This window comes from Oryctolagus cuniculus, chromosome 10, assembly GCF_051225735.1.
Source record: "Oryctolagus cuniculus isolate XC-2025 breed Fujian yellow rabbit chromosome 10, ASM5122573v1, whole genome shotgun sequence".
NCBI classification, from domain to species: Eukaryota; Metazoa; Chordata; class Mammalia; order Lagomorpha; family Leporidae; genus Oryctolagus; species Oryctolagus cuniculus.
Window position 1 is genome coordinate 114,492,505 of NC_142876.1, and position 11,838 is coordinate 114,504,342.

The following is an 11,838-nucleotide window of genomic DNA, read 5'->3' on the forward strand; positions in this document are numbered from 1 at the left end:
AAATTTTGAGGACCTGCATAAGAAGAAATGTTTCTAAGATTGTCGGGGACCACGCAGCATGTGACCTCTTAGTGGAGAGACAGGGCTGGACAGGCCAGACCTGATAGTACTGATAACGCAATCTTGTGTGACCTTGTGCCTTAAGGCCTTGTAACCTTTCCCCTACTTGCACTAGCATTGCAGCTACAAGATAAGCCCCCCCCTCCTTCCCCCTCCCGATACCCTGCCTCGATGATATATAAGTGTGTGGTTGAAAAATAAAGTCGCAGCTTGATCGGCACCTGTCTTGCTGCCATCTTTGTGTCTCCTGTCCCTTTCATTTCTCCTTCTAGGTGCTCGGCCCCAGTTGCTGTCCCGCGGGACGGGACAACTGGCGCCCAACGTGGGGCTCGAGTGCGGCCCTTGGGGTTCGAGTGCCTGTGAGATTGGAGGAACGCCGCCTTCCAGGAGGAAAACTTGGATCCAAGTGATTGTGCGACCGGCTCGGAACTGCCCACCCGAGATCATCAGCATCGGTCGACGCTGTGGAGTGAAGACGGCGCAAGGTAAGTGACAGCCATGGGACAGGCATTATCGTCACGGGAAATGTTCATTTCAGGTCTCAGGGAGGCCCTCAAGACACGAGGAGTTCGGGTTAAAAATAAGGATCTAAAGGCATTTTTTGAGTATGTAGAAAGATTGTGTCCCTGGTTCCCCAAGGAAGGAACAATTGACGAGATCAAGTGGGAAAGAGTTGGAAGTTGTTTAAAGGATTTTCATGAGATCTTTGGCCCTGCAAAAGTGCCTATTACGATTTTTTCATATTGGAACCTGATTAATGACATTCTAAAAACCCGTCACCTAGATAAGACTATTGATGCCCTAGTAAGGGATGGTGAGGAGACGTTACAGCAATCCTCCCGACCTGCATCTAAATGCCCATCTGTCATTCTAGATATACCCTCCACTGATGATGACCCCAACAATAAAATTAAAGAGTCCACTTTAGCCCCTACCAACGAAGCGAGCCGACTATATCCTGCCATCCGAGACAAATTAGATTCAGATGAGGAAGCTGCCCCAGAGGAAGAGGTCGTGCACTATCATAATTCCAATTGGCCCCAAAATGTTAAAAATCCCCCGCCATACAATACTCACCCGCACCTTCCCATTTGTGCCCCCGCTCTCTATGACTTTAACCCTCCTGTGCCTGACTTGTCGGCCTTGCGACAGTCACTTCAACAGAGACGAGAGCACATCCAGCTCCTTAAGGAAATAAAATCCCTTGACGAGGAGCTCCGCCACCTTGCCTTAGAGCAGCCCCTTCCAAAACCTAAACAAGGTAAAGTCAGGTCCAAAACCCAACCCCTTCTAGCTTTCCCTGTAACCAGGAGGCAAGCCGGAGGTCATTCTGAGCCTGCCGCTGATGGGGAAAATGAGGCTGAGGAGAATTCGCCCCACCACTCTGAGGAAGATAGTGAGGAACCTGGGTCGGAGGAGGAAGATCAGGTCCCCAATCAAGGACCTGGTAATGGACAGCCGCCACCCTATAAAAAACTTAGTCTCAGATTTATTGAAAAACTTAAAACTGCTTGCACCCAGTATGGTCCCACTGCCCCGTATACTCAGGCCTTATTGGAAAGCCAGAGTGCCCAGTGGCTTACACCTAATGATTGGGACTTCCTCACCAGAGCTGCTCTCAGCGGAGGTGACTATGTCCTGTGGAGGGCTGATTATGTTCAAATTTGTAAAGAAATAGCCCAACAAAATTTTGCTAAAGCTTCATCTAAAAATTGGACCCTCAAAAAACTTTCGGGAGATGCCCCGTATAATTCCAACAATTCACAAGCCCAGTTCCCTGATGGACTTCTGGTGCAAATTAAAACTGCCAGACTAGGGGCTTGGAGAAAGCTCCCTCAAAGGGGAGCAGTCACTACCTCTTTGGCTAAGATTCAGCAGGGGCCCGACGAGCCTTATAGTGATTTTGTCTCGCGCCTTAATGTTGCAGCTGAGAGACTAGTTGGCCCAGGAGAAAATGGAAGTGCATTTGTTACGCACCTCGCCTTTGAAAATGCCAACCCAGCTTGTAAAGATATTCTTCGGCCTCATAAACATAAGGGTGATCTTTCAGACTATGTGAGGCTCTGCGCTGGTGTGGGATCGGCCCATGCCATGGGCTTGGCAATTGGGGCCGCACTCAAACTGACGCAAAATCCCTCCAAGGGGACCTCCACTTGCTACGCCTGTAAACAGCCTGGACATTTTGCCCGCGAATGTCCAACTGCCTTATCAAACAGGCCCATGGCCCAAGGCGCGGCTCCATCTCCTCCAGGTAGGCCGCTCCCCTCCACCCCATGCCCCCGATGTCATAGGGGTTATCACTGGGCAAATGAATGCAGGTCAAAGACTAATTCTTCAGGCCAACCCCTCCCTCCTAGTGTGCTGGGAAACTCCCAGAGGGGCCAGCCCCTGGCCCCAGTTTCTCAAAGGACAAACCCTGGGGCAGTACGGTTTGTCCCTTCCCAGCCTCAGGCTCAGCAAATACCTCAACAATTGCTTCTCTCCAACGAGCAACCCCCGGTAGCGCAGGACTGGACCTCTGTGCCGCCTCCGATACAATATTAGATTCCACCCAGGGCCCACAAATTATCCCTACAGGGGTGTGGGGCCCCTTGCCTTCGGGTACCTGTGCTTTTATTCTTGGCCGAGCATCAGCCACCCTTAAAGGCATTCAAGTTTTTCCCGGTATTATTGACGGTGACTTTACCGGGGAAATAAAAATCCTAGCAGCCGCTATCAATGGAGTAGCTGCCGTTCCACAGGGCACCCGTCTAGCACAAGTGGTTCTTCTGCCTTTAATTACTGGAAGTACATCCTCAATTTCTTCCAGGCCCCGAGGCATTACCCCTTTGGGCTCCTCGGATGCTTATTGGGTCCAGCCAATTACAAAAAATAGGCCTGTGTTAACCCTTACTATTGAAGGAAAGGATTTCAAGGGCATTTTGGATACAGGGGCAGATGCCACGGTCATATCTCAAGATCATTGGCCCGCCCATTGGCCACTGACCGCATCTCTCACCGATTTGCGAGGTATAGGCCAGTCCAATAACCCCCAAGTCAGCTCAAGGGTATTACGCTGGAAAGATAAGGAAGGCAATCAGGGCACTGTGACTCCTTTTGTATTACCAGGCCTTCCTGTTAACCTGTGGGGACGTGACATTCTCTCCCAAATGGAAGTTATCCTGTGCAGCCCTAATGCTGTGGTCACACAACAAATGCTGCGCATGGATTATGTGCCTGGCACAGGACTTGGAAAAATGAGACAGGGCATAACTCAACCTATTACAGCCCCCTCTAAAACAGATAGACATGGGCTCGGATATTCGGATTTTTAGTAACGGCCACTGGCCTTCCTGTACCCCATGCAGATAAAATCACATGGAATACTCAAACTCCTGTGTGGGTGGGTCAGTGGCCGCTTACTCAAGAAAAGCTAAATGCCGCTACAGCGCTTGTACAGGAGCAGCTCGCGGCTGGACACCTAGAGCCTTCCAATTCTCCCTGGAATACGCCCATTTTTGTCATAAAGAAAAAATCTGGTAAATGGCGCCTTTTACAGGATTTGCGCGCCGTTAATAAGGTCATGGCACCCATGGGTGCCCTCCAACCTGGCATCCCAACCCCCGTGGCCATCCCAAATGGTTATTACAAAATAATTATAGATCTCAAAGACTGCTTTTTCACTATTCCTCTACACCCTGATGATCGTCCTTATTTTGCCTTTAGCCTCCCCCGTGTTAATTTCCAGGGACCGATGCAAAGATTTCATTGGAAAGTCTTGCCCCAGGGAATGGCCAATAGCCCCACCCTTTGTCAAAAGTTTGTAGCACAGGCAGTGGACCCGGTTCGTTTACACTGGCCGCACATTTATATTCTACATTATATGGATGACATTTTACTGGCGGCTCAAAACAAGTCAGACCTACAAGATTGCTTTACAGCACTTTCTAAAGCCTTTCTTACCCTTGGTTTACAAATTGCTCCTGATAAGGTCCAGTTACAAGACCCCTTTACCTATTTAGGTTTAAAATTACAACAGGATTTGTTTTTTGTGCCCCGCATCCAGTTCCGCTTGGATTGCCTCCATACCCTTAATGATTTTCAAAAACTTCTAGGAGATATTCAATGGCTCAGGCCCTATTTAAAAATATCTAATAATGTCCTTTTGCCCCTCAATGACATTCTGCGAGGAGACCCAGATCCCTCTTCCCCCCGCGAGCTCACCCCTGCTGCGGGAGACGCATTAAACCAAGTAGCGCAAGCCATCAGCCAACAGTTTGTTTCACAGATTTCTTATACTCTCCCCCTGCTTTTTGTAGTTTTAGCCACACCACATACGCCCACTGGAGTTTTTTGGCAAAAATCCATCATGCCCAATAAAAAGGGTCAACCTCTTTTCTGGGTTCATCTCCCCATTTCCTCATCTAAGGTAATTGCAGTATATTTGTCTCAGGTTGCTTCAATAATCATCAAGGCTCGTTTCCTTTCCCGCCAATATTTTGGAAAAGACCCCGATGTTGTAGTAGTGCCATATACCCGAGAACAGACCCAGTTCCTTCTTCAAACTTCTGATGACTGGGGAATAGCCATGTCAGGATTTATGGGAGTCATTGACAATCACCTCCCTGATGACCCCGTGTTACAGTTTGCCCAATCCTATTCCTTTATTTTCCCAAAAAATACAAAAAGTAACTCCATTCCAAAGGCTGTTACGGTGTTTACAGATGGGTCCTCCAATGGAATGGCTGCCTTCGTGGCAGATAACCGTTCCCACGTATTTAAAACATCTTATCAGTCGGCTCAGTTGGTTGAGCTGTATGCCATACTTCAAGTCTTTACACAGTTTTCCAGTCAGGCTGTAAATATTTATACCGATAGTGCATATGTAGCTCACTCCATTCCGTTGCTTGAGACTTCTCCTTTTCTTAAAACAACTTCCAACGCTATGCCCTTGTTTATACAAATTCAAAAGCTAATACGAGAAAGACAACAGCCCTTCTATTTGGGACATATTAGGGCACACACAAGCCTACCAGGGTCACTCTCAGAAGGTAATGCCCAGGCAGATGCTGCTACAAGGCTTACCTTCCCCACAACTGTGGGATCAGTGCAGGAAGCTCAGAACTCAGAAGGTAATGCCCAGAGAGATGCTGCTACAAGGCTTACCTTCCCCACAACTGTGGGATCAGTGCAGAAAGCTCAGAACTCAGAAGGTAATGCCCAGACAGATGCTGCTACAAGGCTTACCTTCCCCATAATTGTGGGATCAGTACAGGAAGCTCAAAACTTGCATAGGTTACATCACTTAAATGCTCAATCTCTCCGTTTGTTTTGTAAAATTTCACGAGAACAGGCTCGTGAAATAGTCAAAAATGCCCCTCATGTGTTACAAGCCAACCTGTACCGCATTTGGGAGTCAATCCACGTGGTCTTCTCCCTAATCAACTGTGGCAAATGGATGTCACACACTTCCCAAAATTTGGCAAACTAAAGTATCTCCATGTCTCTATAGACACCTATAGTGGCTTTGTCTTTGCCTCCCCCCACACAGGAGAAGCTGCTAAGGATGTTATCTCGCACCTTATCACAGCTCTTTCTGTACTGGGAAAACCTGTTAAGATTAAGACAGACAATGGTCCTGCTTATGTCAGCACTAAGTTTAAACAATTTTGTGAGGCGCTCCATATTAACCACATTACAGGAATTCCCTACAATCCACAGGGACAGGGAATTGTTGAAAGAGCCCATCAAACACTAAAAACTTGGCTCACTCGGCTTGAAGCCACTTCCTTGTCTTTTGCCTCTCCCCGCGACCGATTGAATCATGCGCTCTTTGTGCTAAACTTCCTGACCTTGGATAATAATAATCATTCAGCTGCAGACCGTCATTGTCACCCTTCCCCTGATACGGCTCCGCCTATGGTAATGTGGCGAGACCCCCTCACCAGTAGCTGGCACGGCCCAGATCCAGTACTCATTTGGGGACGTGGCTCAGCCTGCATCCTGGACCAAAAACAATCGGCACCAAGATGGCTACCTGAAAGATTAATTAAACAAGTTAATCTGCCAATTCCTACAAATAATGATGTTGTTCCAGAGCCTGTACTTGGCCCTGAGAACGCCTTTTCTTTATACCCACAGGAATGAAAAGACCCGGCTGGACGCTACTGGGACTCATTACAGGACTCCTTATTATTGTTGGAATTGTTGCCATTGTTGCTATTTGTGTATCTTATCTTCTCTCTATTCTCTCCTCCCCTGCTACATTTCCTGAGGGCTCACTGATTAACCCCTCCAAAGGGCCCTAATACAATGGCCCTCAGCCTTGCTCTCCTGATGATGGCAATCTACACCATCCATTGGGCTCCACCAGTCTTTGCAGGGCTTGACAACCCTCAGGGCATTCAAAAATACCTTCAACAGCATCACCCTTGTACCTGCTCAGGGGGCATAATAGTATCCTTCCCACGAACCCGTGGCCGTGGCCGTGCTCAAAAGCCGCATTTTACACAAGACTGCGGAGATAAAACTGCTTATCTGACCGTCCCAGGTTCCCGATGGTTCTGTGTTCCCAAACCTAAGCTAGACTCTTACCGCACTGGGGATCAGTGCCCATCAGAGTGCAATAAAACTATCCATTACTCCGTGCACTCCTCCTGTTATACACAGTATCAAACCTGTAATAAGGGAAATCAGCGTTTACTGTTTGCTGTTATATCAGGAGATTATGAGGGAACGTTCGGAGGAGAGTTGTCCTCTTCACGCTTCAGCTCCCCCTCCTGCCCCACTAAGGGACAAGTAGCCTGCTGGTACCCTATAGCCCCTGTGGGAGTGTCTGACGGTGGAGGCCCTCAGGATACCCTTACTAAATTAAAAACACAAAAGGTACTCAAAACTGTATTTGAAAGCCTTTACCCTTCCCTCCAATACCACCCCCTGGCTAAAGTTCATTCCAGAGGAAATAAAGACTTGGATGTCAATACCATCGATATCCTTACCAACACCCATAAACTGCTTAATCTCTCTGCCCCAAACCTTGCAAGAGACTGCTGGCTCTGTTTACGCCAGGGACCCCCCCTTCCTCTTGCCATTTTTCTACTTCTTAATAATACCCTGGGGTTTAATATCTTCTTGGGCCACCCCCCTATGCAGCCCTTTCCTGTTCTTCCTGTCCCAATGGAAAATATCACTTGCCTTTATAAACCTCCCAACAACAATCCCTTCGATATCGATGTAGGCCTTGCTCCTTTCTGTACAAATAATGTTAACAGTAAACTACCCTCTTTATGCCCCTAATTCCACCGTTTTTGTATGTAGGGATAATTTAGCTTATACCATTTTACCAACAAATTGGACCGGTAATTGCATGCATGCTATACTTTTTCCTGATATAGAGATTATCAATGGAGATACCCCTGTTCCTATCCCCTCCCTTGATTATATTGCAGGGAGACAAAAACGAGCTATTCAATTTATTCCTTTATTAGCCACATTGGGAATTTCCTCAGCTATGGTTACAGGATCCACAGGACTAGGAATTGCGGTCCACAAATATAGAGAATTGTCCCAACAACTTATTAATGATGTGCAGACCCTATCCACCACCATTCAGGACCTTCAAGATCAAATTGATTCCCTAGCGGAAGTGGTTCTACAAAATCATAGAGGCTTAGACTTGCTTACTGCTGAACGGGGAGGTATTTGCTTGGCTTTACAGGAAAAATGCTGTTTTTATGCTAACAAGTCCGGCATTGTTCGTGATAAAATCAAGACACTTCAAGAAGATCTGGAGCATTGTCGACGTGCCATGGCTGAAAATCCCTTTTGGACTGGATGGAATGGACTGCTTCCCTATTTGCTACCGCTTTTAGGCCCCATTGTTGGGTTGCTTGTTGTGCTATCTATAGGTCCTTGTCTCCTCAATAGGCTGATGACCTTTATCAGACAACAAGTAGATAATTTAGCAGCCAGACCAATTCAAATACATTACCAAAGTCTGGCCATGGAAGATCCCATGGAAAACGTTATCTCTCTCTCCGGCCGGTGAAGTCTGGCCAGTGAGGTCACGGTCCCTCCAACAACTGACTCTCCCCTTCGGTCTGCCGCTGCCCCAGTCGGGAGCCCAGGAAGGGCCCCAGGCCTATCAATAAAACGAGCAGTAAGCCAATGACGGGCACCTTCCCGGAACCTCACCCACCTAAGACAGGAGTCCTTGGGGACTGGCAAGGATATCCAATGACGGGTAAGAGGTGCTGGAGCTCCGGGTCGATTCCTAAGACAGGCACTGCTCGCTCATCACGGTTGGCCTAACCGGTAGCCATTTCTGTTTAATTGATAAGAAAGGGGGATATGTCGGGGACCACGCAGCATGTGACCTCTTAGTGGAGAGACAGGGCTGGACAGGCCAGACCTGATAGTACTGATAACGCAATCTTGTGTGACCTTGTGCCTTAAGGCCTTGTAACCTTTCCCCTACTTGCACTAGCATTGCAGCTACAAGATAAGCCCCCCCCTCCTTCCCCCTCCCGATACCCTGCCTCGATGATATATAAGTGTGTGGTTGAAAAATAAAGTCGCAGCTTGATCGGCACCTGTCTTGCTGCCATCTTTGTGTCTCCTGTCCCTTTCATTTCTCCTTCTAGGTGCTCGGCCCCAGTTGCTGTCCCGCGGGACGGGACATAAGATAAACAACCCCAGGTCCACTTCCATGTTTGGTATGTATACTTTATCTTTTTCACACATGTTAGCACAATGATCCAGGTCACATCTAAGATTGAGAATACTGGGTGGATGGCATGAGCAGATCTCAGCCTCACAGATGGCTGAAGGCCACACTTGTAGGGAAGGCAGCCCAGGGACATAAATCCCAGCAGGCAGACGCCAGAGTACACTCGGAAGGACATGTGCTCCATGGATGCATTATAGGAATACACACTAAGGCAATAAATACACCAAAAAGTATCACTGATATAAACTAGCTTTGTGAAGTTCTAAGTTATGAGACCCTGTGTGTGTGTGTGTGTGTCATTTTTTACACAATCTATGTCATTCCATTCCAACAAATGTGCTAGAACTCTACTTTGTTCCTGATACTTTATCAAGATGATGCAGATCAAGCCAAGTAAGACATCGCTTGTGCCCCTGAAAAAGCTCAGAGTGAAGCTATAATAAGGATATTTACATGATACAGGGCATTTTTAAAAAAGTGATTGTGTTTATATGAGAGTCAGAGTGCTGGGGGTAGGGAAGAAAGCATGTACTCCCCCATTCGCTAGTCCACACTGGCCTGGAGCAAGCCAGGACATGTCTAGGAATCAGGGGCTCAATCTGCATCTCCAACATGGGTGGAAGTGACCCAGCTATGTGAGCCATCGCTTACCACCTCCTAGGGAGCACATTTCTAGGAAGGAGGGATAGAGAGTGGAGCTCAATCCTAGGCACTGTGATATAGGGTGAAGCCATCCCAAGTATTGCCTTAACAGCCGCTCCAAACACATGGCCCTATGGTAATATTTCATGAAGAGCACGGCTTATAGATTTTGGAGCCCAGCGATGACATACATGATCCAACCGTAAGAAAGCAGAGGTGTCCTGGGGCAGGGCTGTGGCTGTGAGGTAGACTTCAGTGTCACAGAGGCTGAATGGGGTTGATCTCCTTATTTGGAATGACAAGAGTGTTGGAGGAAACAATCAATGTGCTAATGAATTTGATGCAAAATTTGTTTTCTCCTTAGACCCAAAATGTATACTTCTTCCACCTATAATATGAATAAAAATTACAAAATTTATGAAAGCAGTGAGATGAAATTTATTTATTACACTGAAATTTCCATTGGGGTCTCAGCCAATGCCTTCCTTCTTCTCTTCCACGTCCTCAATTACTTTCTCCAGCACAGACCCAAGCCCATCGACTTGACGATTGGTCTCTTGGCCCTCATCCACTTAGTGATGCTGATGATTGTGGTGAGCCAGGCTATGGACATGTATGGATCTCAGCGTTCCTGGGATGACGTCACATGTAAAGCTGTCCTCTTCTCCTACCGGGTGCTGTGGGCCCTCTCCCTGTATACCACCTGCCTGCTGAGTGTCCTCCAGGCCATCACCCGCAGCCCCAGGAACTCCTGGTTGGCAAACTTCAAGCGTAAACACTTACGTCAAAGCCTGTGCTCCATGCTAATCCTATGCTTCTTCTATATGTCCATCAGCAGTCACACCATAATCAGCATCGTTGCCACTCCCAATAGGACCTCACACAGTCTAATATATGTAACTAAATCCTGCTCTGTTTGGGCCATGAGCTATTTCCTAATTCAAACATTTTACGCATTGCTGATCTGTAGGGAAGTCTTCCATATAGGGCTCATGGCCCTCTCAAGTGGATACATGGTGATGTTTCTCTACAGGCACAGGAAAAAGTCCCAGCACCTACGTGGCACCAACCTGACTCCAAGAGCCTCCCCAGAGCAAAGGGCCACACAGAGCATTCTGGTGCTCTTGAGCTTTTTCATGGTCATGTCCATTTTGGAATCCATTTTCTCTGCCTTAAGACTCAAGATGAATGATGATCCAATTTTTTACTGCACCCATTTTATTGTGGCCAACACCTATGCCACAGTCAGTCCTTTTGTGTTTCTGTGTACTGAAAAACGTATAATTACCTGTGTGAAATCCATCAGGGTAGAGAGAAACTGGTGTTTAACTGTTCAGTGAAAGGTGGTTCTCTAAATGAGTTATTGCATTGGTTTCTACATTTTTACTGCCACAGCCAGTATTTGCTGTCTGGGTAAAGTATAATATGGAGTTATGCCTTATCCTTGGATTTATTTACTTGGATGCCTGTACTGCAAGATCACAATTCATTATGGGACAGTGTACTGCTGTGAGCTGACACAAATGTGCTTTATGTGTGAGTGGCTCCTCAAGATGAAGTGTGAGATAGATCTCATTTGTCACTACCTCGTGTCATCCAGAAAGTACTGATTCATGAGATCAAAGCACTTTCTAACAAATCCACAGTGATCTGTACATTGCCTAACTATGTATGCAATCAGGTTTTACTATGAATTACCATATGATCCAGCTCCTCTACCCCTATGTAGATGCCAAAAAGTGTTGAATACAGGAACTCACACAGTGATTTGCACACCAAAACCCATAATAGCATTATTACAACAGTCAAAAAATAGAAGCAACCCAACAACCACATGAGTGTATAAACAAAATGTGGGCTACACAAACAATGAAATCATTTTTGGTCTCAAACAAGGAGGAAATTCTGTCATGAACCTTGATTTTGCTAAGTGAAATCATTCATTCATCAATGAACAGGTATTCTAAGAATGTCCTCACAGAAGGGGGTCAGAGTCTGATGGAGAGGAGGAAAGTGCAGTTCTGGTTTAATGGACACAGAATTCAGTGCAGGAGGAAGAAAACATTCTGGAAATGGGTGGTTGTTGTGCTTGTACAATAGTGAGATGTACTTAGAGCCACTGGATTGCACAGCTAAATAAGATTAAAGGGGACATTTGTATGTTATGTGTATTTTACCACAATAAAGATGTTTCTACGTATGTTCTAGCCAATGGAGCAGTTGTTTTCTCAAAACATATAGTGAGAAGCTTTTTAAAGTGCCAAATTCTATTGCATTATGGCAGTCTATATAATTATGGTAGAGGTGGAAAAGTGAAAAATTACAATTATATTTTCTCTATATTAATGTTAGATCATTACTCCAAAATGCTGCTCTTAAATTGAGATGTTCAAAAAAAATTATATTTTAGGACAATAAATGGCTTTGAA

At 46.4% G+C, this 11,838-nt stretch overlaps 2 protein-coding genes and 1 long non-coding RNA gene across 3 annotated transcripts; all 3 read left to right on the top strand.

The window, feature by feature from the left end:
- Window positions 1-211: 211 nt before the first annotated feature.
- On the top strand, window positions 212-6,455 carry LOC149124437 (uncharacterized). Its single transcript, XR_016214419.1, has 2 exons — window positions 212-545; window positions 6,181-6,455. It is a non-coding gene; the product is annotated as an uncharacterized LOC149124437 (long non-coding RNA).
- Window positions 6,456-7,405: 950 nt separating this feature from the next.
- On the top strand, window positions 7,406-8,086 carry LOC149124438 (syncytin-2-like). Its single transcript, XM_089304926.1, has one exon. It carries the CDS (start codon window positions 7,406-7,408, stop codon window positions 8,084-8,086), a length of 681 nt encoding a protein of 226 aa, XP_089161052.1.
- A 1,694-nt stretch (window positions 8,087-9,780) lies between these two features.
- On the top strand, window positions 9,781-10,749 carry ORYCUNV1R1577 (vomeronasal 1 receptor oryCunV1R1577). Its single transcript, XM_089306768.1, has one exon. The coding sequence runs from the start codon at window positions 9,781-9,783 to the stop codon at window positions 10,747-10,749; it is 969 nt and encodes a 322-aa protein (XP_089162894.1).
- The last annotated feature ends 1,089 nt before the right edge of the window (window positions 10,750-11,838 follow it).